This window comes from Nycticebus coucang, chromosome 22 (assembly GCF_027406575.1).
Source record: "Nycticebus coucang isolate mNycCou1 chromosome 22, mNycCou1.pri, whole genome shotgun sequence".
In the NCBI taxonomy this organism is placed as follows: Eukaryota; Metazoa; Chordata; class Mammalia; order Primates; family Lorisidae; genus Nycticebus; species Nycticebus coucang.
Window position 1 is genome coordinate 48,546,885 of NC_069801.1, and position 26,022 is coordinate 48,572,906.

Here is a 26,022-nt window from a genome sequence, read left to right on the forward strand (position 1 = left end):
ACAAATGGGAATAATAGACATATACAGAATACGCCATCACAAAGCTAAGGAATATACCAACTCCCACAGAAATATTCCTCCCTACAAAAAAACTTGGAAATTAAACAACCTTATGCTGAATGATAGTTGGGTTCAGGAAGAGATAAAAGAGGAAATTGTTAAATTTTTCAAACATAATAACAATGAAGACACGAGTTACCAAAACCTGTGGGATACAGCAAAAGCAGTCTTAAAGGGGAAATTCATTGCATTAGATGCCTGCATTCAAAAAACAGAGAGTGTATCCACAAACTCATGAACCAGCTTACAGAGTTGGAAAACAGTGCACTGGAGATTGGGGTCTCAGACATTTTATTATATTTAGATGGCATTATAAAGCCTTAGGATTGAATGAAATTATCTAAGAACACAGTTTAGCTACAGAAGAGTAGCTAACCCAGAACTGAGCCTCAGGGCTCCAGCATTTAGAGGTTGGTTGGAGGGTGACAACCAGCAAGGAAGACTCAAATGCATGTTAAAAGGCTTTCAGACGTTGGGGGGTGGGGGGGGGGGGAGCCCTAGCCCAGAGTCTGGCACATAGTATAGTATCTGTCTATTCTTTCTCATTTGGTAAGGCCTGCTCTGTGTCAGGCCTGGTCGTGAGTTAAAATCGTGATCTTTTTCTTCAAGAATGTCTTAGTCTAGTCAGGGAGACTGACAAGAAGCAATAATTACAGTATTGTAATTATGTGCTGTGATAGAAGTATGTAGAGGGTGCTTGGTGTGTGCACAGCTGAGGCTTCAATTATCAGATTCTCTGAACTGTTATTCGTGTTTCTACATCAAAAGAAAATATTATATTTGCTTGCAGGAGCTAGTTTCAGAAGGACCAGTTCCTGGAGTTTCCAAAAACAGCGTAACATTCGTGGCTGAGCAGGTATCCCATCATCCACCGAGTAAGTTCCAGAGCTCCTCTGCAACCTCCACTTTCAAAGTATTCTGTGCAAAGGTCATTAAAAGCTCCATAATTTAGATGACTTTAGGGTCAGTTGTATGACTGACTGTATCTTTCCTATCACTTGACGGGGAAACTCAATTTGATTGGTTCCTCATGTCTGTGTCTTTTCCTTGTGTAAGTTCCAAAGACTCGTTTAGCTTTACTGATTAAATATGTATAAAAGGAAGAGATACAAAAAAGTTGGTTTATTTATTTTGAGCAGAGTCTCACTATGTTGCCCTTGGTAGAGTGCCCTGGTGTCACAGCTCACAGCAACCTCAAACTCTTGTGCTTAAGCAATTCTTTTGCCTCAGCCTCTTACATAGCTGGGGCTACAGGCGCCCGCCACAATGCCTGTCTATTTTTGTTGTTGTTGCAGTTATCATTGTTATTTGGCAGGCCTGGGCAGAGTTCTAACTTGCCACCCTCAGTGGATGTGGCTGGTGCTGTAACCACTGTGCTACGGGCACTGAGCCAGGAAACCAACTTTTAATACTTCCAAAGACATCTTGCATATATTGGTCTGTTCTATAGAGACCCCAGCAACTGTGAGACAGTACTAAGTGTGGTATGTAGTTTCTGCACAGTGTATTCCTGGCATAGTGGAGAGAGTACAGTGGTCCTGGTATCTGCAGGGGATTGGTTCTAGGATGCCCTGCAGGAAGCAAAACCTGAGGATGCTTACAACCCTAATATTAAATGGTTATTTTATTTGCATTTACTGTCTATAACCTCTCATCTCTAGATTACCTTATAATACCAATATGATGTAAATGCTATGTAAATAGTTGTCACATTGTATTTTTAAAATTTGTATTGTTTTTATTGTTGTATTAGTATTTTTCTTCTGATTCTCTCTGCATATCATTTCTGAACATTTTTGATCTGCAGTTGGTTGAATCTGTGAATGCAGAACCTACCAACTGTAATACCCTTTCAGTGTCTTGTTTGTTAAGTACAACATTAAGAATGGAAATACCGGATGCAATTACTGCACACCTGCAGACTGTGAGGACAGATAGCCTGCTTTTTAATTTTATTCTTCCTGAGTTGGTCACAGCCTCAAAGTTCAGGGAAGCTCCTACCTACATGGCTCTGATACTTGCACTGGGGAAAAGGGTAGGCACCTCCTGGCCTAATTCAAGGCTGTTCTTTGAAGATTATAGGATTTCCCTATGGAGCCAGTTTTTTTTTCTGCCAGTTTAAGTGAGTTTGGAGAGGTGCTATAGATGAATAGTGCACTAATTGAAAACATTCTCTTTTTAGTTTCAGCCTTTTATGCAGAGTGTTTTAACAAGAAGATACAATTTAACGCTCATATCTGGACCAAATCAAAATTCCTTGGAATGTCAATTGGCGTGCACAACATAGGGCAGGGTAAGTTTTTGAACACTGGGTGGACTACAACATTATTAGAGAATTTTGTGTCATTTAAATATGTGCTAGACACTTGTCCAATAAAATGGCCTTGGGGTCTGTTAACAGTTGTTAGCAAGTAAGAGGCTCTGTTGGGGCTGAGAGCAGGAGTGAGGTACTAGACAGGTTATCCCATGGACACTGCTCATCGGAGATTCTGTCCCTTCTTTCCGCAGGCTGTGTCTCGTGTCTAGACTATGATGAACATTATATTCTCACATTCCCCAATGGTTACGGAAGGCAAGTAGAGTTCTGTCCGTGTCCCCTGATCAGCAGTAGATCCTCTTGTTCCTTAAGCCATGCCCCCTCCTCCTGTCTTTCCTTGCAACTGTCAGCCTCACCTGAAAACTTTTGATTTTGCAGGTCTATCCTCACAGTGCCCTGGGTGGAATTAGGAGGAGAATGCAGTATTAATTGTTCCAAAACAGGCTACAGTGCAAATATCGTCTTCCACACTAAACCTTTCTATGGGGGCAAGAAGCACAGAATTACTGCTGAGATTTTGTAGGTATTTTGTTTTTCTGCCTCAGTTCTCTTCTGCTTCTCTGAGATCCTTTTCCTTTTGTGTTAAATTATATCCTCTGTATTAGAAATGTGAAAGAATAGTTCTGTCTTTGTAAACTTGTTTCATACCTTTTATGTCATATCTCTTCCTAAAATCCCCATCTCAGAAGGAGACCTAAAATCCAGAGCAATTAGGGTCACTCTGGAAGGTCTTAGGGAAGCAGTGTCCCAAATGGAAGACACAATATCTATCGCTTAACCACTTTTCCAGGGAGGTAATTTAATTCGGATGTTAAAAATCAGCATCCAGAAATATCTCGAGCAGATGGGACCATGAACAAGATGAAGTTTACTAAGGATCAGTGTGAAAAATTATTCTACTCAGAAAATATGGGCAGGGCTTTAAAGACTAGCACAAATCACCACAATAATGCAGTTGTGTCCCCTCCCCACCCCCAGTAAATCAGGCAGATGATAGACAAAGGTATGGGTGTGGCTGCTTCTCAGAGCTCTCCAGAGGTAACCACCACCAATAGAACTGCTAGCAGTCAGAGCCATATTTAGTACAAAGACTGCCCTTACAAAGATGTGAGTTGGAAGAACTCTCGGTGAGTATTTCTTTATTTATTTTGTGAGTCAGGGTCTCACTTTTTTGCCCTCAGTGGAGTGCTGTGGCATGACAGCGCACAGCAACCTCCAATTCTTGGGCTTAAGGGATTCTCTTGCCTCAGCCACCTAAGTACCTGAGACTACAGGCACCTGTCACAATGCCTTTTTTTTTTTAAGAGACAGAGTCTCACTTTATCACCCTCAGTAGAGTGCTGTGGCGTCATAGCTCACAGTAACCTCCAACTCCTGGGCTTAGGTGATTATCTTGCCTCAGCCTCCCAAGTAGCTGGGACTACAGGCATCCATCACAACGCCCAGCTATTTTTTGTTGCAGTTTGGCCAGGGCCAGATTCAAACCTGCCACCCTTGGTATATGGGGCTGGCACCCTACCCACTGAGCCACAGGCACTGCCATGCCTGGCTATTTTTTTCAGAGACGAGATCTTGCTCTGGCTCAGGCTGGTCTTGAACCCATGAGCTCAGGCAATCCACCCACCTTGGCCTCCCAAGTGCTAGGATTACAGATGTGAGCCACTGTACCCAGCCTCTTGGTGGGTATTTAAATTAGAAATTTGAGCATCAGATGAAGGATTGCACTAGCTTCATAGTTCGCATACTTTCTGATCTATGGACCCCCTTACACTTAAAGATCGTTAAGAACCCTAAATAGCTTCTGTTTATGTGGATTATATCCAGCAACATTTTTCTTTTTTTTTTTGAGACAGAGTCTCACTATGTGGCCCTCGGTAGAGTGTCATGGCGTCACAGCTCACAGCAACCTCAGACTCTTGGGCTCAAGCGATTCTCTTGCCTCAGCTGGGACTACAGGTGCCCGCCATGCAACACCTGGCTATTTTTTTGGTTGCAGTTGTCGTTGTTTAGCTGGCCTGGGGCAGGCTCCAACCCGCCAGCCTCGGTGTATGTGGCCAGTGCCCTACTCACTGAGCTACAGGCTCCGAGCCAGCAATATCTTTTGTAGTAGATATTAATACTGAGATTTTTAAGTATTAATTTATTTACAAATGAAAATAATGGCATTGCTGATGAAAAGTAATTTCTCTGAAAAATTTTAACACAAGTTACACTGTACATTTTGTAAATTTTTTAAGTCTATTCATTCTGTTTCTACATATCACAAACACAAGAAAATCGATTAAAAAGGCAAATAATGCCTAATATTATGAAAGTCGTTTTAACCTTATGGATTCCCTCCCTCACAGGGTCTTAGGGACTCCGAGGGGATCCCAGACCACACTTGAAGAACCACTGTGCAGTGAACCATATCTGAGATCCTGTCATTTTTCTTTCCCTTTATTCTCCTTCCCCAAATCCTCCCAAGTTACGGAAGGCACTTAAGTATCTGCTGGTGATAGCAGCTTTCATCCCTCTACCCTATTCATTTTTCTCTAACTTTTTCTAGTTTTCTGTTCATGCCTTCCCATTCCTAACTAGGTCTTAGCTATGACGCTTATCTTCTCAGAGTCCAGACCTGTGAGTCCAAGTAGAGGCCTGTCAGGGCGTTTGAGAAAAGGATGCTTGCTCAGGGAAAGTGGTTCAAAGCATTAGGCCCAGAGGTCCCTTTCAGCCTGAGGATGAAAGTCTGGTATAAAAAGCAAAGCTTTCCCTGACCATCATACCATAGTTTTGCCCTTGTTCCTCCAGGGCCCACACAAGCTCATCACAGCACTTACCACTTAGAATTTCAAAAGCAGTAGGTCTTTTCCCCACTCACAAGCTTTTTAGTCACACTTGGCCCACCCTGCTAATTTTCTCTTTGCCAGCTACTGTAATAAACTTGGGTTTGTTAGTTTAATAGAGAAAGGATAAAAAGTCAAATTCAGTGATGCCAAGTGCAGAAATTCAGTGGAAGCCCCAAGGCCGTAGTAGTGTCACTGTTGTGTGCATACCCTCGCTGGGCAGAGACAGCTTTAGGGCCGAGGGTATAACAGGTGTGTTGTGGCCACAAAACAGAGCTCTCTTACCCACAGTCCAACCTGTACTGTTTATGGGATCTTGAGTTCATAAGCACCTTGTTCCAGGTCCTCATTCTTGCACTCGGCCCTGGGAAATATTTTGTTAAGCTGATTTTGTCAAAGACCTCACAGTTGGTCTCCAGTGTTCTCTCTGTATAGACAGGCCACACTGACCAGATTCTTTGGTGGAGTAATTTTCAACTTGAGACTAACATAACTTTCCTTTTCTATTCAGTTCTCCAAATGACAAGAAGTCTTTTTGCTCCATTGAAGGGGAATGGAATGGTGTAATGTATGCAAAATATGCAACAGGGGTAAGAACCTGTATTTTGCCACTTGTTTCAGGCTACAGGGAATTGTAGTCTACCCCTTATCTTGGCTTCCTTCATCTGGACCTTGAACCACTGAGGCAGGCCAGTGTTGTCTCTTCAGGGCAAGACTTTTCTTTTTTTCCCCAACTCCCCAGCAGGGCAGGTAATAGAGTGATTTCTACATTTCTCCCTGCTCTCAAAAAACTTGAGACTAATACATGTAAAACAATGTTCAGCACATGTTTAGCTCATAACCCACTTAATGCTAGATATATCATTAGAATGTGTGGTTATGTTTATAAAATGAAGTGCTAAAGTAATTTGTATAGACAGTTTTAAGATTTTATGTAAGAAAATTTGACTGCCTGGCAGCATGGATACAGAAATGAAATTGTCCTTGCCTTCAAGGAACTCACATCTTTTGCTGCCACTCGTTCAGTAGGAAATTAACAGGAGGAGCCAGTGAACTGGATTTTGGACTTGGAGAACTTGAAAGTATAAAGAACTTCAGAGTGTGCTCTGCTTGACACTAGGATTAGTTGTTCATAGGTCTAGCTCCCCAAAGAGATTATATCCCTAGCATGTAGCACATAACCACATGAAAATAACTATTCAACTGAGCCTCTAGACAAGACAGTAACTTTATTTTAGGCTGACGACTGCATGTAAACTTCATACATCATTAACATGTATGGGATTTGATTGTTAGATCTGCTAATTAGTCTTTGAAAAGAACTGACTTTTCCTCCTAGGGCAGAGTAATAAAACATAGATATATATCTCTTTTGTTTTCTAGGAAAATACAGTCTTTGTAGATACCAAGAAGTTGCCTATAATCAAGAAGAAAGTGAGGAAGTTGGAAGATCAGAATGAGTATGAATCCCGCTGGTAAGAAAATAACTAGACCTGTTGCTGTGGTGCTCACTCTGCTGCCGGGCACAGGCATGGGGCTGGGTTTGGGGGATACTACAGCAAAGCATACCAAGTACAAACCAAGTCTGAATGCCTGGGTTCACACGTCAGAACCACCACTGACTAGCTTCATAATACTTTGCCTCCTTTCCTGAAATGGTAGAAATAATGGCCTTGAGGAGAAGCCACGTCTTACCCCCTTAAGTTTCTGCCATTTACCTCTTGACCTTTATTCTCTGTTTATTCTCTTTTCTCCAAGATCACATTGTTAAATTCAAGGGAATTTTTCTCAGCTCCTTTGAGCTAACCCTTTTGATTTATAGTAAGAGACACTCAAACTTACTCCCCCAAAGTTGCCTAGCAAGTTAGAGGCAGAAGTGTAAGAATCCTTCCGAGGTCTCAGCTTCCACTTTGCTGTCTTGTGTCGTCCTTATCATGGATCAAGCTGTTTGTCCCTTATTTCTTTGAAAACTAGCAGTGAGTTTTCTGGGCCCGTTTCCCTGCTCTTCCTCCAGTGCTCTGTGAACTACAGCATTTAAAGCCATCTGACTTACACTGTTATTATGCTATTGTCAGAGGTGGCTCTAGGCTTTAATTCTCAGGACAGCCAGCTACTCTTGATCTGTGTTTTTTAGCCTTTGGAAGGATGTCACTTTCAACTTAAAAATCAAAGACATTGATGCAGCGACTGAAGCAAAGCACAGACTTGAAGAAAGACAAAGAGCAGAAGCCCGAGAAAGGAAGGAGAAGGAGATTCAGTGGGAGACCAGGGTAAGCTTGGCTGCCCCAGCCTCTAATCCGCACCTCCTCCTGTATCCCGAGCAGTAAATCATTCGCTCCTTTCAAAGACTGTTCAAGAAATGAAGTGTCAACACTGTTCATGAACAAGATGATCCTTGGTCTCTATCTGAAACTCATTTCAGTCTGATGCGGGAAAAGACATGAAATAATAAAATGTATTAGAGAAGTACAAAGCAAGTGTGTAACTAAGTTCTTCCCCTTTCTTTTACAGTTATTTCATGAAGATGGAGAATGTTGGGTTTATGATGAACCATTACTAAAACGTCTTGGTGCTGCCAAGCATTAGGCTGGGAAATGTGAAGTTTACACCTGATGACCAGGGCAGTAGGCATAATTCAGCAACAAACAATCTTCCTTTGGGAGAACCTATTGACTCCCTTCTTATTACAGTGGTTCCTATCTCAGGGATACTGGACTTTCCGACGCAGATGAGCAATTAAAGTGGGAAAAGCTTCCCTTTTTCCTCTGTGGCAGTTATGATTTTGACTCCAAGTCCTGAGAAAAACTTCAGGTTTTGAAAACAAGATGTCTGCTCCTTTTCCAAACCCCGGGCATTGAAAAACATTTATAAATCCAAGTCTCTAACTCTGCACTCTAGTACTGCTATTAAGATATACAAGCTCTGTTTCTTAGTTCATATAATTTTTGGTGTGTTATACATATACACACACATATAAAATATACCTGGTACCAGATTTTTCATAAATACGCCGCCTATTGTAAATAAGGGTTCCTCTAAGTTGTTTTAGAAAATTAGCGCGATGTATTAAAATCAAGTGTTAGGAAATTTCATGTCTTACCTACAATAACTTTTATTTTGGAAGTGAAATATTATTAAATTGTAATTATACTCAGTGCTTCATAAAGTAATTTTTTTCAACCTTTTTTTAGTGTGTTTTATTATCCATATGGCTAAACTTGGCAGCCAGTTATTTACAGGAGATAGCTTTTCAGAAGGGCTCTTAAGATAATCACCCTCCTTTATAGTCTGTGTTTTGTTTATCCTGTACCATGCTATTCCCCAAAGTCTTCACTGACCTGTCAGACACATAAGGTTATCAACATATTTTATCACTTTAGAGGGTTTGGAAAGAGTGCAAATTTTTAGATCCCAACGCCACAATGAAAATGTAATAAAAAGAATGCCACAGCAGCAAATGGCTCATTTTGAAGGGAAATACAGAACTATCTTTATTTAAAAATACATTTTAAAAAATCAAAAACAGGTACTAGTACCCAGCATTTTGGTACTAACACTCTAGCATTTAGTTATTAATCACACAATGATTACATGGGGCCTTTCAAAAACTATACTCTTCAGTGTGGAGGACACAGACCAGGGATTCCCAAATTGCTTTCACAAGCTTTTTGGTCACACTTGGCCCACCCACCCTGCTCATTTTCTCTGCTAGCTGCTATAGTAACCCTGGGTTTGTTAGTTTCAATACAGAAAGGATAAAAAGTCAATCAAATTCATTGATGCCAGTGCAAAAATTCAGTGGAAGCCCCAAGGCAGTAGTAGTGTCACTCCATAAATTACAAACACGTTTTTAAATACACATTGCTTCAGGCCAATGAGACTGCAGTTTATTTGACTATTTTGTGGTAGGGGAGAAGGTTGAGTGTTGCTGTGAAAGCCCTGATATCAGTAATGGGGATGACGGAATCTGCCAGCACAGGAGAGGTTGGCAGGTAGGTTAGCTGCATCGCTTCACAAGAAGAATTTGAATCTTCACCAGATGGGGCACTGTCCTCTTCCAGCTCGTGCTTCCCATATCCAACAACCTGAAGGAGGCCAGAGATTCAAGGTTAGAAATAGGCTGAGCAGATGTGTCATCTTTGAGAACAACGCAAAGCTAGTAAATGGGTAAACGTTAACCATACTCACATGAACGCTGAGCATTTTACTTCCTGATCCTCTGTGATCCTTGAACCAGTTGACCAGGTCTGATTTTGAGAATGACTTCAGTGCTTCGATCTTACATGGAAAAAAAAGGCAGGAAAGAAAGCGCCCACAGGCAGACTTCCTTGACCCTGCTTAGCCTCTGAGAACTTCAGCTTGCTCTTCCTAGTCTCAGCTTGGCCCTACCCTTCCAGAGAAGGCTAAAGATGAACCGTCAGGTTTTATAGCAGGAGGAAGAGCAGTTAGCAGGTGCTGTCATTGTAGCTGAGCCCGACACCGGGGTCTCCTCAGTGCCACCTCCTAGTTATGTGGTAACTGCATATTCTGGCTTGAGGAAATGTAGCAACTATTGAAACAGGTCAACTTTTCATGTCTTGCTTCTACTAAGAAAACAAGTGCCTTAAGGTGAGCTGTGCTGAAATGCCTTATTAAAGAACCTCACTGCCTCACAGAGCAATGTTTGGTAATCCTCAGTTTTCCTTACATAGCAGAATGCTTTTTTCTCCAGAATATCTTCTGGCGAACTTCAATGTAATATGAAAATGTAGCTGCTCTGATTGAAATTGGGGAAGGAGGATAGTAAGGATTAGCACCCTACTCAAATGGCCACCTAAGGTGCTAGAGAGGCGAGTCTGAGTAATGAAGTAACCAGGCCAGCATGGGTGTCCCAGGTTTCTCTTCAATACAAAATACTGGTTTACTTGGACCTGGGACTCCTGTAGAACCCACTGTCGGGGCTGTCCTGCTCTGAAAACCATGTTACCTCATGAGCAAGACGATCAAAGAGATACTGCTGTGTCACCACTTCGTTCCAGTTCCTATCCACCTCCTCCCCAAGATGGGTGTCCTCACACTCCTTCAGCTTGATTAGAGCTGTGACCTGTTCCCAGCAAAAAGAGAAACACTCAGACATGGCAGCATACCAGTTTCCCCTGAATAGACCTGGCCAGCAGGACAGGGAGGGATGAAGCTAGTTGGGGCATTATGGTCAGATTGAGGTGGGCCTGCAAAACTCGAAAACTGACCAGCACATAGTACTATTAAAGCTAGTGTGTGGTGTCTGGAGGGTTTGGGGGGGGGGGCAAAAGGCCAAAAGCCCAGGCCTACAGAGTCAAGTCACCTGGGTGTTGAATGCATCTTCAGTGAGGTTCTCAATCTTTTCCTCAAAGCTAGAAAGAAACTCTTCTATCTTCTTATCAACAACTTCAGAGCTGAAACAAAACATCTTCAATTAAAAGTCATCAGAGAACTGGTGTTTCAGGCAGAAGGAATTAAGACATGACATTATTTACAGGAAAAAGGTTGCAGTGTTTCCCTAGGTCTCAGCATTTTACCTTAAGGGAGGGAAGAGAATGGGGAAGAATGCTCCCCTCCTCCCATCTCCAGCCCAATTTCCTGGCATCCTCATACTGAGGAAGTCATTCCAAAGCCGAGAACCAACAGGTTCCAACATGAATTTCAAGACAGGTATCCCTGCCATTCTTATCTTTAGGTCTGTCCGAAGAGAAGAAACACGGGCAAGCCCTGCACAGTGACCACACTATTTGGATTAAGTCCTGTAGGACCACTGGAACCAATGAGTCCTGGATCAGCCCATTTTATAATACCCTGCCCCTACACCTGCAATGATTAAATAGAGCAAATCCTGCTTGGTCATAGAAAGCACATACATCCAGCTGCCACTATCCACGCCAGAATATTAGGTTAGACGTATCACTCAGTTACTCACTTGTACTTGGTTGCCTGCGTCCCCACGGTGACAGAGAATCCTAGAATCCCAGATGTGTTCCTACAGGTAGGGTATACGTGGTACCTACAGCCAGAGGAAAAAATTACATGAGCTTAGGTGGTCACCTGGGCCTTGCCTATAGAGGTACTGGATAATGTGTGGCAAAGGTTTCTGCCTATTCTCACTGGATCTGGAGGTCCTAAAAGAGGACCCATAAATGTTAAGGTGTCCAGCCATGGCATAGCTTATAGCAACCTCAAGTTCTTGGGCTCAAGTGATTCTCTTGCCTCAGCCTCCCGAATAGGTGGGACTACAGGCGCCCACCACAACACCCGGCTATTTTCAGAGATGGGGGTCTTGCTCCTGCTCAGGCTGGTCTCAAATTCGTGAACTCAGGCAATCCACCTGCCTCAGCCTCTCAGAGTGCTAGGATTATAGGCATGAGCCACTGCGCCCAGCCCAAGCTTTTTTTCTTATCTTGAAAGTTGACCAACGAAAAACATAGGTATGCTTCAAGATTCAAATTCCAGAAGTTCTAACAAGTAGGTATAGAAACCCAGCCCCAGCCAAACTGCAACAAAAAAATAGCCGGGCGTTGTGGCGGGCGCCTGTAGTCCCAGCTGCTCGGGAGGCTGAGGCAAGAGAATCGCGTAAGCCCAAGAGTTAGAGGTTGCTGTGAGCCGTGTGACGCCACGGCACTCCACCCGAGGGCGGTACAGTGAGACTCTGTCTCTACAAAAAAAAAAAAAAAAAGAAGTTACTCTAAGGCACCAAAGGAGAAAAGAGCTATGAGAGGCTGCTCTATAAGGGCGATCTGATAAACCTGAGCCTGCAAAGAAAGCCCCAGACCCTTAAGTGAGCTCAGTGCCCTGCCAGCAGACTTACCCAAGAGTCTGTTTGGTTCGAAGGAAGTCAAAACAAGGCTCCTCCATGTGCATCTGTAATTCAACATACTACCCATCAGCCCAACCACCAGCAGAGAAACCTCCATTTTTAATCCCCAAAGTGTCCCACATAACCTCTTTAAGTTCATCCTAACTGCATTTTTCCTAAATGACCCCAGGCCCCTGTCCATGTTTACACTGGGTGAGAACAGTAAATGACCATCTCTCCTTCCAACCACAGGTCTCTGAACACCCCAAGTCCCTAGTCCCAGGCAAAAAGGCTGGGCCAGGGGTTGGAAACACCTCAACTCTCCTTTGTACACTTACCACAAGCAGCTCCATAAGAGTGTATTCTCTGAGACTCCTCGTACCTGACTGAAAGGAGAAGGCAGTCAGACCAACTGAATACCCAGTAGCTGACAACAGGGCTTTTTAATCATGCAGCTATTTTTGGCAACCACTCATTCCAGTATCATCACTGCTCTTCTAACAGTAAATCGTAACTTTCATTTTGTTTACTTACCTGCCTTTTCCTCTAACCAAAGGTCTGTGAGAATAAGAATCATGCTTGGTCATTTGTGTTTTTAGCACTAGCATAGAACTGCAGGTAAAAATGGAGCTGAGTCAAATAACCCCTGACCTGTCAGCTCCTGACTAGAGGATCCCGAGGACCCAGAGGACACATTCTAAAGTCAAGTATTTGTAGTTCAAGGACCTAAGGAGAAGAGCAGGAAAAACCGGGGGCTCCTGATAACTATCTGGATCTATTACTCAGGTGGAAGAAAAATGAACAGGAGCCTCTGCAGCCACCTACAGGGGCCCATTTTCCTCCTTTCCCACTTCACTGGAGGAAGGGGCTAAAGCCCATGTGCCTTGCAAGCCCTGATTAGTCAGCACTGAGCTTTCCTGTTAATTGGTTTCTACTCAAAACCTTATCAATGGCGGCGCCTGTGGCTCAAAGGAGTAGGGCACTGGCCCCATATGCCAGAGGTTGGCAGGTTCAAACTCAGCCCCGGCCAAAAACTGCAGAAAAAAAAAAAAGCCTTATCAACTTTCTATTCAAAATAGAAAGGGGTGGCACTGGTGGCTCCGTGAGTAGGGTGCTAGCCCCATATACCGAGGGTGGCGGGTTTGAACCTGGCCCCAGCCAAACTGCAACAAAACAAACAAAAATGCTCCCTGTGAAAAAGGAATTGGTTTCCTAAAGAAAGCAGTTTATATTAAAAGTTAGTGCTGAGCCTGTGGCTCAGTGAGTAGGGTACCGACCCCTGAACCTGACCCTAGCCAAACTGCAACAAAAAAATAGCAGGGCGTCGTGGCGGATGCCTAGTCCCAGCTACTCAGGAGGCTGAGGCAAGATAATCACCTAAGCCCAAGAGCTGGAGGTTGCTGTAAGCTGTGACACCACAGCACTCTACCTAGGGTGACAAAGTAAGACTCTGTCTCTTTAAAAAAAAAAAAAAGTTGGTGCTAAGAGGTGACTGATGAAAAGCACTTCCAAAGACAGTCTTAGTCTACGAAATCCTCCCTAAAACCAGAGGATTACTCCTGAGTTTAGGTTGTGCGCCGTCAGAGGCCCTGGAAATGTGGACTGGGCTAAGCAGGGCCAGGCCATACCATTTTAGGAGTTTGGGACCTAGTAGTCAGAACCCAGAAAAGATGAGGGGCTGGAATGCTACAGCTAGGGAGACAGGGCCTACAGAGAAGCTGGGACCTCTATCCAGGGAAAGGAAAATTCATCAGCCTAGCTCCACATCTAATGTTAACTCCTAAATCAAAGGACTGGAATAAGGTTCACCTTGGCTTCTGACAGTGTCAGGATATGGCTGAGGTGCAGGCCAGAAACACAAGAAAAGGACAAAGAAGATGACAGTAAGGCCATGCCACCCAAAGCCCTGACCAGGTATCTTCACAAGGCCTGCCAGAGTAGTGAATTCTTTATGCAGGGAATTCAGGCCCACAGTAACAACTACAGGAGCCCCGGAGTTTGGAAAGTCAAAGATCAGGCTGGACAGGCTCAGGTTTAGGGAAGATCCCCACAGTTAGAAGCCAGTGGGACCAACCACAGGCTAAAGCAGGCTACAGGCCAACTGAAATTATTGGGAAGCACTTCCCTACTTTAAACTCTACCCCACCTCTCCAGAATGATGTGGAAAAAATATCTGAGTACAGAATGAAGTTTGAGACTTTGCTTGTATGACCTCTCTTCCTCAAAACTATCTTTGACACATGTCCTCCTCCTGCATAGGGTTCTGTCAACAGAACATGTAGGAATTCTCACCCACACTTATTTGTCCCTCTAGATGAATGGTTAGGAGATTAATGGAGCAATACCTCATTATGACAGAAGGGGGATCCATTTTGTAGTTACTTCAAAAGGACAAATGGCCCCACACATAAACCTACAGAGATAACTAGAAAGGGACTTTGGAAGTCATTGGATCACTCATTCCCACATATTTTGGACCCTCCATCAGGCTTTAGTGCTCTAAAGATACTTAGCCATGAGGATGACTACGCAGTGTGATCCACTGACCTGGTAGTACACAGTGACTTCAGAGTTGGCATCACCCTTGTTTAGAGCTTTCACTTTGCACAGGTGGTGGCCACTGGGCAGCTCTACCACCTGGAACTGCACAGGCATCTCCTGTTCCAGAGGCATGAATTTCAGCTTACTGCAAAAGAATCAGCATGGGTCACTGAGGTACCATAAACTAGGCCTTCCATATAGCCCCTTTTGAATTGCTTTGTTTATACCAGCCTCAAAAAAAATCTACCAGTATTTCAACTGTGGGTTTAATAACAATTACGAGTTGTGGCTTGGTGCCCTCATGCTGGTGAGAACACCCCCAAAGAGAAAATGCAAACCAATACTCACTCAACAACATATCTAAGGAAATCCATAGATTCCTAAGAGGCAAAAGAAAAGACAACTATATTAGGCCCTCCTGACATTAATTTCACCCTGAACCAGGTAATATCAATGTTGTAATTGTTTGGAGAGCCCTGGATAGCATTAAGAAAACAGATATAGTCTGTCACCTCAATGCTGCATAAGTCATTTATGATTGGGGTAATCAAGTCAATATTGATTGTGTTTGTTGAATACTTAGCAGCTCCTAATGAACAGCTCCTTTCCTGGCTTCCTTGGCACTCTGTTGGCCCATACACTGTAATACTTTCCCAAATCAAACTGTAGTGTCAGTTTACCCAAATAGGCTGTGGCCTTTATGACAACTGTGACTGTTTTACCTAGGCCCATTGACAGAGACCCTGGATAGAGTGATAGGATAACATTTACCACAAACTGAATATATCCTCTTCCCCTCGTAAGACTTTCTTAACTATAAACTGAGGTATAAGTGCAGGAATGAGGTCATCTCTAAAATACTTTCCTTAGGGCCCACGTGCGGTGGCTTATACTTGTAATCCTAGCACTGCGGGAGAAACCTGAGGTGGGTGGATTGCTTGAGCTCAGAAGTTCAAGACCAGCCTGAGCAAGAGCAAGACCTCATCTTTACAAAAAATAGAAAAACGGGGGCGCCTGTGGCTCAAGGAGTAGGGAGCCAGTCCCATATGCCAGAGGTGGCGGGTTCAAACCTAGCCCCAGCCAAAATCCAAAAAAATTTAGAAAAACTAGTCGGACATTGTGCGGGGAGCCTGACGTGCCAGCTACTTGGGAGCCTGAGGCAAGGGGATCACTTGAGCCCAAGAGTTTGAGGTTGCAGTGCGTTGTGATGCCTTGGTACTCTACCCAGGGCAACAGAGTGAGAACTGTCACTCTAGGTAGAATGAATGAATGAATAAATAAATAAAATGATTTCCCTAAAGGGTCAGTGCTGAGAAACTGGGAGGCCATAGAGGAAGACAGTCCACATTGTAGGGGGAGCATCCTGAGTAAGCACTGGTGCCTGGAAGAGGCCTTGGTTAAGTATTAAGATAAAGCCCCACAGACATAACTGGGTCAGTGCATATCAGAATGGACTCATATGTTCCCAATCCTACTGTTCCTGCTCTTCCACCAATCTACTGCTTCAAGCAAGAAATTTGAGTATTATCTTAGACTCCTCCCTTCTCTCTCACTCTTCTCTATATCCAATTATTCAATGAATTTTAGCTATATTCTACCGCACTCTTTTTTTTTTTTTGAGACAGAGTCTCAAGCTGTCGCCCTGGGAGAGTGTCGTGGTGTCATAGCTCACAGCAACCTCCAATTCGGGCTCGAGCAATCTGCTTGCCTCAGTTTTTCTATTTTTAGTAGAGACGGTGTCTCGCTTTTGCTCAGGCTGGTCCCAAACTCATGAGCTCAAACAATTCACCCGCCTCAGCGTCCCAGAGTGCTAGGATTACAGGCGTTGAGCCACTGAGCCCGGCTCCACATTATTTCTTATGCACTTTTTCATTTATTTGGTCTGACCTCAGGCTTCATCATTTTTTACTTTAACTTTTTTTGTATGTGGTAAAAAAATCATAAAGTTTATCATCTTAATATTTTTAAAAGTGTACAGTTCAATAGTGTTAACTATATTCACATTGTTGTGAAATATGAGGTCTGACAATTAAGTTTGCAAATTTGCCACCGTGTGCTTATATTGGCAGTACTATTCAAGATATGACAACTAACTTTGTGAACTCATCCTAGAAAAATGCTATATACCTCATTGCTGGCTGGGCGTGGTATCTCATGCCTGTAATCCTAGCACTCTGAGAGGCCGAGGTGGGTGGATTGCCTGAACTCAGGAGTTCAAGACCAGCCAGAGCAAGAACAAGACCCCCGTCTCTAAAAATAGCCAGGCGTTGTGGCGGGTGCCTGTAGTCCCAGCTACTTGGGAGGCTGAGGCAAGATCACTTGAGCCCAGGAGTTGGAGGTTGCTATGAGTGATGACATCACAGCACTCTACCAAGGGCAACAGAGTGAGACTCTGTCTCAAGAAAAAGAAACAAAAAAACATATATACCTCATTACTGAATATCACTATGGTTACCTTCAAAGTACTCCCCTTGGGAAGCTATGCACTGATGTCAGCACCTAGTCTACCCTTCAAAGCAATTTTAGAGTGTGGCGCCTGTGGCTCAGTGAGTAGGGTGCCAGCCCCAAATACTGAGGGTGGCAAGTTCGAACCCGGCCCCAGCCAAACTGCAACAAAAAAAATAGTTGGGCGCTGTGGTGGGTGCCTATAGTCCCACCTACTCGGGAGGCTGAGGCAAGAGAATCACCTGAGCCCAAGAGCTGGGGTTGCTGTGAGCTGTGATGCCATAGCACCCTACCAAGGGCGACAAAGTGAGACTCTGTCTCTAAAAAAAAAAAAAAGCAATTTTAGAATTCTTTCTTTGGAATGGCCATCATAGCTATCATCATATTACCCTAATTCCCTGAATGTCATCAAAATGTCTTCCTTTCAATATTTCCTTTATCTTCGGGTAAAGAAAAAAGTCATTGAGAGCCAGATCAGATGGGAGGTAAGGTGTTCCAATACTGTTACTTGTTTACTGGCTAAAAACTCCCCCAAGACAGTGCTGTGTGAGCTGGTGCATTGGTGCATGGTGGTAAAAAGTTCAGGTTATTTTCATCTAAATTTTTCACATAGCCTTTGTAGCACTTCCAAATAGTAAAACTTGGTTAACTGTTTGTCCAATTGTTACAAATTCATAATGAACAACCCCTCTGATATCTTTTGACTCTTGATTTAGACTGATGGAACTTTTTTGGTCGTGGAGAATTGACTGACCTCCATTGTGCACTTTGATGCTATGCTTTAGGGTTGTATTGGTACATCCATGTTTCATCACCAGTGGTAACGTGGCCCAAAACATCATCTTGCCTCTCCAAAAGGTCTTGGCAAACTTCAACAGGATTTTCAGTTAAGAGTTTCCTAACTATTTCTCTACTGATAATTTACTTGGGCTGCTATGCTTCTCATAGTCAGCCGATGGTTCCGAGGCACAATTTGATGGAGTTCTGCAATGTTTTCAGGAGTCCTACTCGTTCCTGGCCACCCTGACCTCTCTACATGAGTGACGCTTTCCTCCCCTCAGGAAAAGGTTTAATCCATTTACACACCACTGTTTTCTTCATGGCATTATCCCCATAACCTTAGAATAACATATCCCTGATTTCACTTCCACTCTTGCCAAATTAAACTAGAAATTTAGTGTTTGCTTTATTACTCTAATTTAAGCTCCAATATTGTCATAACAGCACACAACAACATGCAACAATAATGAACACCACTCAGTAAGACACCACCACTCATCGACTGGTGCTAAGACATTGATATACCAGAGTATAAATCCTTACTAAGCTGTTTTTGCAGTGCTACCAATGAAAACACACAGCCAGCTGCAAGTTCACAAATTTAATTACCAGACCTCATATGTATATAACTACACCTTTCATCATTCCCTTCCTCTACTTTAATCTCCACATTAAACTTTTTATGAGTTCCCATATAATCTTCAATAAATGCAAACAAAACATAGATATGCCAAATCCATTTCACTCCAAAGTACTGGTCTATTACCAGCAGCCTCCATCATAAGAACACTGTCAAGCATCAGCGGGGACCAGGTTCCCTCCTAAACAGAATACGATAATATTGGCCTGCACAAAATACAGAGCTTTTTTTTTTAAGAAAAAGTAATGCAACTCCAGGGTTAACAACTGCCTTCAGACCCCACCTATAGTAACAGAGCATCTCATACTTACTGTGCTTGTAACATTCCCTTGTACCAGGCCCTCAACAAAGAGCTGGGATTTGAACTCTTTAACAAAGCTCAGCAGAGACTCAAGGGAAAGGCCATCCATCAAAGCCCGGTACTTGTCAATCATAGACCAACGGGCATATTCCAGGATTAAAAGCCGCACATCTCTATAAAAGAAAAAAAAAAATTTCTTGTAAGAAATGAATCTGGAGAATAAAGAAATAAGGGTAAAATTTGTATAGATGTGTTTCTAAAGAGACAATTTCTATCACAAAGTAAGATGGGCAAACAATATCATGATCAGTAACAGCATTTAAAATTGGATACACAGTCTCGGCACACATAGCTCAGTTAGTAGGGTGCAGGCCACATACATAGAAGCTAGGTTCTATGACAACTACAACAAAAAAATAGCTGGGCATTGTGGTGGGCTTCTATAGTCCCAGATGCTTGGGAGGCTAAGGCAAGAGAATCACTAAAGCCCAAGAGTTTGAGGTTGCTGTGAGCTGTGACGCCACAGCATTCTACCGAGGGCAACATGGTGAGACTGTCTCAAAATAAAAAAAAATTGTACACATGACTTTTAAATAGATTTACTCACCAGTACAACAATGCCCTGATCTGTCTCAGTTGCAGACTAAAATATTTCACATAAGTTGCCAGATGAGTCAAGTTTATCCAGTTACACACCAATTTTAAATTATTACTATTAGTTTGAAATATCACTAACATTTTATTAATCACTGAAAGCCACAATTATGGGTATCTATAACAGCAGTGATAATGTAATATGGGCAATGGTCTGGCACAGAATCAGATTAACTCCACCCCCACCTCCACAACCCCACCACCAACAAGCTATTTGAATTTGGTAAGTCTCTAACTTTAGGAGTTACTAGATAGATAGGACTATTCATCTTATCAATGGTTGCAGATAATTTTTCTTTCCAACTTATATTTAATTAGTTTTTATAAACTTTTGTTTTTACTATAACTCTTTTCCCCCTGCTATCTAATTCTGGTAATTGATGGGCTTATTATAACTTTGTCACAAGCAGGGCCTCTTGTACATGCCCAGCAAGGAGGTCAAGTAGGGGATTGCCAGCCATGTGCTCAAAGCACTGTTTGCTCAGGGAGGACATTTCTCTCCCTACCCTCTCTTCTGCTGGTAGAGGGAATCCCAATGGGGTACTTTTTCCTGATTCGTACAAAGTATTCCATAGGCTATGAAAGTAGTAAGAACAGGCTCTGATGAAGGCCCAAGGGAGTCGCCAGTTAGTATTGGCTTTAAGCTTTAGCATACAGACTGTTGAACTACTTTTTTTCTCTCTTCTGGAACCTTGCTTGAAATCCGGATAGATCAGGTTGCCAGATAAGTGACATGTTAAGCAATTTAACTCAGCTACTAATCATACCACTCAACAAAATAAAATCACCTGTAAATAATTTTGGGTTACAACAAAGGTAGCACTTGTTTAAAATGTTTATTTACTCATAAAAGACTAGAAAAAACACTCTACTTTCAGGCTATAATCAAGTACAGTAAGTAGGCCGCTCTTAGTTATATTCACAGGTATCTGGTTCAGCTGGAAACTGGCTTCCCAAACACAGTGCAGACTTTTTTTTTTTTTTTTGTAGAGACAGTGTCTCACTCTATGGCCCTCGGTAGAGTGCCGTGGCCTCACACAGCTCACAGCAACCTCCAACTCCTGGGCTTAAGCGATTCTCTTGCCTCAGCCTCCCAAGCAGCTGGGACTACAGGCGCCCGCCACAACGCCCGGCTATTTTTTGGTTGCAGTTTGGCCGGGGCCGGGTTTGAACCCGCCACCCTCGGTATATGGGGCCTGCGTCCTACCGACTGAGCCACAGGCGCCGCCCTTTTTTTTTTTTTTTTTGAGAGTCTCACTATGTCACCCTTGGTAGAGTGCTGTAGCATCACAGCTCACAGCAACCTTAAACTCTTGGGCTTAAGCAATTCTCTTACCTCAGCCTCCCAAACAGCTGGGACTATAGGCGCCCGCCACAACACCCGGCTATTTTTTGATTGCAGTTGTCACTGTTGTTTAGCAGGCCAGGCTTGAACCTACCAGCCTTGGTGTATGTGGCTGGCGCCCTACTCACTGAGCTATGGGCGCCAAGTCAATGCAGACATTTCTTTTTTTTTTGAGACAGAGCCTCAAGCTATCACCCTGGGTAGAGTGCTGTGGCATCATAGCTCACAGCAACCTCCAACTCCTGGGCTCAAGTGATTCTTCTGCCTCTGCCTCCCAAGCAGCTGGGACTACAGGCGCCCGCCACAACGCCCGGCTATTTTTTGGTTGTAGCTGTCATTATTGTTTGGCGGGCCAGGCGGATTCGAACCCGCCAGCTTAGGTGTATGTGGCTGGTGCCTTAGCAGCTTGAGCCACAAGCACGGAGCCCAATGCAGACATTTCTGAAAACTAGCACAGAAACTATAGCCTCATCCCCCACACCTACCCCCTAGGAAGGCAAATACTTTCAGGCTCTCAAAATACAAGCTGATCCTGTTTATACCCACTTGGCCAGAGTCTCGGGCTTGATGAGGATGTTAAAGTAGGTCTTCTTCAACTGCTCAGTTATCATTGTAAAGACAGCTGGTGTAGAACTGAACTCAGCTAAGTAGTCAATAATAAGCTGAAAGAGTAGCTAAAAGGAAAAGAAAGAAGCACTTTGAGAAGCATGGAAATTCACTGTTTGGGGGAGGGAAATGTCTCTCTTTGGTTGCTACCAGAGGTCTAGCAAGGCATTATAGGGACATCAGAGAAATACTAATGACTCCAGCAACTTTCAGGGGCCCAAATCTTCAATACCTATCAAATTGCAAGCAATAAATCTTCATTTTTTTTTTTTTTTTTTTGTAGAGACAGAGTCTCACTTTTATGGCCCTCGGTAGAGTGCCGTGGCCTCACATGGCTCACAGGAACCTCTAACTCTTGGGCTTACGCGATTCTCTTGCCTCAGCCTCCCGAGTAGCTGGGACTACAGGCGCCCGCCACAACGCCCGGCTATAAATCTTCATTTTTTAAATCATTTTTTTTCTTCCAAATGAACTTAAAAATAATTTTGATTGTTGCTACTACAGGAAAAGATAGGCATTGAGTAGTAAGCCTTTTGACCAGCCACATCACACCAAATTATCTTTGAAATTTTAGCAGTGTCTTAGGTTTTCTAATAATACAATCATATCATCAGCAAAGAAAAACATTTTTTCTTTTCCAAAAAAGTTTTTACTTTGTTTTTCATTTTATTGTATTAGCTAGAACTTCTAAAATAACAACAATAATAATAGAGTTGATTGTGGATTCTTCTTGACTTATTCCTGATTTTAATGTTCAGCATTTTATCAGTCAATGTAATATATGCTGTTATTGTTTATAATTTAAGAGTTTTATTGTATTTAAGTAATTTCACTCCATTCCTATTTATTAGGAATGCCAACTCAATTTACCAAATGACTTTTTTCCATTTATCACTACATTCATATAATAATATTCCTTTGACTTACAACCCTGGCCAACATTCCTGGTATGTGATCATGATGAATAATTGCTTTTGCTATGTTGTATTTAATTTTCAAATTTTTAGGAAGTTAGCATTATGTTCTATAGGTGAAATTTTTCTTTAGTTTTTATACATAGATACCTATGTACGTTGTATATCAGGTTTTACTATTAAGACTAAGTAAGCTTCATACAATGAAGAATGTCAAATACTTTTCAATGGTTTGTAGTTTTCAAAAGCTCTCCAGGTAATTCAAAACATAACTTCCCACATGACACCCACCGTATTAAGCTTTAATCTATGTGAATTTTAAACTACATTATATTTAGGTCTTCGAAGGTTAAAAAAAGTAAGGTATTCTATCGTGTCTCCACCTAAGACCAATCTTTGTTCCTAGAGAGACTGAGCGGGACACAAGGATACCCGTACAAAGGGGAGGGCTACACTCTTCTTTTGGGTTTTTGCCAAGATGGAGGCTATCACCTCCTGGCATAGGTCTAACTTTTGGTAGGTCCTTTCCTCTAGAATTTTTCTTATATAAACTCAGCTCCTCATACCTTACTATCCAAATAACAACAAGATTATGCCAAGATAAGATGCTCAACCGCATACTCATCAGGAAAAAGCAAATGAAAACTATACTGATACCACCGTGTACACTCATACAGCTAAATGAAAACACTGACAACAGTATCTGTTGACAAGGAGGCAGGGTAACCGTGTACACTCATATAGCTAAATGAAAACACTGACAACAGTATCTGTTGACAAGGATGCAGGGTAACCGTGTACACTCATATAGCTAAATGAAAACACTGACAACAGTATCTGTTGACAAGGAGGCAGGGTAACCGTGTACACTCATACAGCTAAATGAAAACACTGACAACAGTATCTGTTGACAAGGAGGCAGGGTAACCGTGTACACTCATACAGCTAAATGAAAACACTGACAACAGTATCTGTTGACAAGGAGGCAGGGTAACCGTGTACACTCATACAGCTAAATGAAAACACTGACAACAGTATCTGTTGACAAGGAGGCAGGGTAACCGTGTACACTCATACAGCTAAATGAAAACACTGACAACAGTATCTGTTGACAAGGAGGCAGGGTAACCGTGTACACTCATACAGCTAAATGAAAACACTGACAACAGTATCTGTTGACAAGGAGGCAGGGTAACCGTGTACACTCATACAGCTAAATGAAAACACTGACAACAGTATCTGTTGACAAGGAGGCAGGGTAACTGGAAATCTCATACTTTGCTAGTGGGAATTTATGTTGGTACAACTATTTTAGAAAATTGTTGGATAGTATCCCTGTACCCTTTAACAGAAAATTTCTAGTCCTAGCTGTATACCCAAGAGAATTGAGTTCAATGACTACCAAAAGACACGTAAAAAAATGTTCATAGCATTATCAGAGATAAACAACTGACATGATATAGACTCTGTTTCTGAAAGTTTCATAAATTTAAAAGGGAAACAAGATGCACATACTTGAATAAAATTGGAGAGGAGCGCAAGAAGAGAAAGTCAGAGCAGAGCGTCTGAGTTCTACTCTATGTCAGGCAAAGTGCTAGGTCCTTTAAATTTGTTATTGCCATATAGTAAAAAATTTAGCTCAAAGCAGTCCTAAGTGCAGTAGTTGGTGGTAGAGAAACAGCAAAGGGAAGTGAAATCAAGCTTGAAACATGGGCTGCGTTGTATGCAATGCTAGTAATTACTAACACACACGCTGCTCTTATGTCTGGTTAAAGTTAGAATAGCTGTTATCAACCAGGAATAGTCATGAGAATCCTCATTAATAAACATTTCTTTCTATGTACAGCATCCCATGCATAAACCTCTAGGCTTGGTGCTATAGGGGCAACAAACAAATATATTTTAATGCTCTATAAGGAAAATAGAGTACTTGTGCTTACAGGTAGTTTGTGGTTGAATCCTTTCACTCGAATAATTAAACCATGTTCACCAGCTACCAGTTTATACTCCAGCTGAGCCACATCTGCTTCATAAGCTGGTTCCGCGAGGTTATGGGTAAGGATATTGACAAAGATATCAAAGAGAACCACACTGAGAAGTACAAAATGTAAATGGCATCATTAATTTGTGAGAAACACCTAAAGAAACAGATTGCTTCAATTTAGAGTCAGAAGGTTTCAGAAAGGTGTTAATTCCCTACCTCAGAATGTAAAACTGTATACTTGTTTAGTTCAGAGGCAAATCTACCTTACTCAGGACTGTTTCACAGGCACATAGTGGAACTTCTACCTCAAGCAGTATTCCCCAATCTTTTTTAATGTCGTGTACACATAGAAAATGATATTATTTATATTGCACAATGGAGTAAATGGAATAGACATTACAGGCAATTGGCTTGAAAGCTCTGGCTACATTCCTGGCCTCGGCTTTCTGACTAACAAGTTAAAAATATGAAAGCAGGCAGGAGGGTACTACATTTTTTAGAGTGAACGTTAATGAATTTCAGTGCTGCTTGTTACTTTAAAATTGGACATTAAAGTTAAGTGGGAAACAAAAGAAGATGTGCACTACTATTTCCTGAGCACCTTCTATGATTTAGACACACTTTAGGCTCTCTGTACCTACAATCTGTACCTTCCACGATGCAGCTACATACATAAATACAAAATAATAGCTAAGAATAGGTATAATCATATTCTTTGGCAGTCTACAAATTCAACAGATCCACTGGTCTTGTTAGAGACAAGGAGCTAACCCAGAGTGATCTTTCAGTTTTCCCACTCAGTAACTCTACGACTAGCCTTCACTATCAGCATGCTTTACGTGTGGGTGCCGGGCAACAGGGCACTAAACTTAATGTTTAGTATCAACACAAATAACTTGTTTGGAGCACAGAAAAAACAGCTAAGTCAGCAATATCGCTCAAGTCCTATTACAGAAAACAATGGAATGAATCAGAATGAAACAAACAAAATAGATTTTCAACAATATAAAAAATATTTTCCAGAAAAGAAAACAGTTGCTTACTTTGCTGCAGACTTCTGTATCAAAGGTGAAATTAAATGGAAACGTATATATGCTGAAAGAAAAAAGACCATAGATAAAATATAGAAGGCCAGAGGCCCCAAATATTTTATACATCTATTTTCCCAAAGTATTTTTCTGTAACAAACTACTACTCTTTAAATCCTCATTACATTTTTTATTCTTTCTTTTTTCTTTTTTTCTTGAGACAAAGTCTCGTTCTATTGCCCTGTGTAGAGTGCTGTAACATCATAGCTCACAGCAACCTCACTGTTGGGCTCAAGTGATCCTCTTGCCTCAGCCTCCTCAGTAGGTAGGACTAAAGGTGTCCTCCACAATGCCTGGCTACTCTTTTTTTTTTTTTTTTTTTTTAAGTAGAGATCGGGTCTCACTCTTGCTCAGGCTGGTCTGCAACTACTAAGCTCAGGTGATCCACCCACCTCAGCCTCCCAAAGACTTAGGATTATAGGTGTGAGCCACCATGCCTGGCCTACATTTTTATTCTTATGGGTCTTTAAAATAAAATATTTACCATTCCAAATAAGGTGTCCCAGAAGACACACTTTAATCTATAGGAAGACCAGCTATATAGAAAGATACACAGAGAGGCCTAGGACACACTCATATTTATCAATAGCTTCTGTCAGGGAAATGTTTAGAAGTACATGTTAATAACATCAAAACAACAATGACAGTGTTCACAAAAAGTTACAGCAGCGTCTTCCCAAGGAAGGTGAATAAACTTTAAGAACATTTTTAGAACAT

The 26,022-nt window shown here is 42.2% G+C and overlaps 2 protein-coding genes across 15 annotated transcripts in view; one reads left to right on the top strand and one right to left on the bottom strand.

The window, feature by feature from the left end:
- The window catches only part of OSBPL9 (oxysterol binding protein like 9), a 222,440-nt gene extending 214,049 nt beyond the window's left edge, over nucleotides 1–8,391 (top strand). For all 13 annotated transcript variants that reach the window (XM_053576467.1, XM_053576470.1, XM_053576466.1 and 10 more), the window contains 8 exons: nucleotides 851–935; nucleotides 2,243–2,353; nucleotides 2,569–2,632; nucleotides 2,756–2,896; nucleotides 5,714–5,792; nucleotides 6,586–6,677; nucleotides 7,337–7,472; nucleotides 7,714–8,391. In XM_053576467.1, coding sequence (XP_053432442.1) covers nucleotides 851–935; nucleotides 2,243–2,353; nucleotides 2,569–2,632; nucleotides 2,756–2,896; nucleotides 5,714–5,792; nucleotides 6,586–6,677; nucleotides 7,337–7,472; nucleotides 7,714–7,788 — 783 coding nt within the window. In that variant the 3' untranslated portion in view covers nucleotides 7,789–8,391. The remainder of the gene's footprint in view (nucleotides 1–850; nucleotides 936–2,242; nucleotides 2,354–2,568; nucleotides 2,633–2,755; nucleotides 2,897–5,713; nucleotides 5,793–6,585; nucleotides 6,678–7,336; nucleotides 7,473–7,713) is intronic.
- A 663-nt stretch (nucleotides 8,392–9,054) lies between these two features.
- Nucleotides 9,055–26,022, bottom strand: part of NRDC (nardilysin convertase) — a 126,768-nt gene continuing 109,800 nt past the window's right edge. For both annotated transcript variants that reach the window (XM_053576456.1, XM_053576455.1), the window contains 13 exons: nucleotides 25,261–25,312; nucleotides 24,174–24,324; nucleotides 21,260–21,387; nucleotides 18,725–18,887; nucleotides 14,897–14,928; nucleotides 14,555–14,693; nucleotides 12,346–12,393; nucleotides 12,020–12,072; nucleotides 11,135–11,218; nucleotides 10,526–10,616; nucleotides 10,169–10,285; nucleotides 9,391–9,480; nucleotides 9,055–9,287 (listed from right to left, as the gene is read on the bottom strand). In XM_053576456.1, the coding sequence (XP_053432431.1) occupies nucleotides 9,090–9,287; nucleotides 9,391–9,480; nucleotides 10,169–10,285; nucleotides 10,526–10,616; nucleotides 11,135–11,218; nucleotides 12,020–12,072; nucleotides 12,346–12,393; nucleotides 14,555–14,693; nucleotides 14,897–14,928; nucleotides 18,725–18,887; nucleotides 21,260–21,387; nucleotides 24,174–24,324; nucleotides 25,261–25,312 (1,346 nt within the window). In that variant the 3' untranslated portion in view covers nucleotides 9,055–9,089. The remainder of the gene's footprint in view (nucleotides 9,288–9,390; nucleotides 9,481–10,168; nucleotides 10,286–10,525; nucleotides 10,617–11,134; nucleotides 11,219–12,019; nucleotides 12,073–12,345; nucleotides 12,394–14,554; nucleotides 14,694–14,896; nucleotides 14,929–18,724; nucleotides 18,888–21,259; nucleotides 21,388–24,173; nucleotides 24,325–25,260; nucleotides 25,313–26,022) is intronic.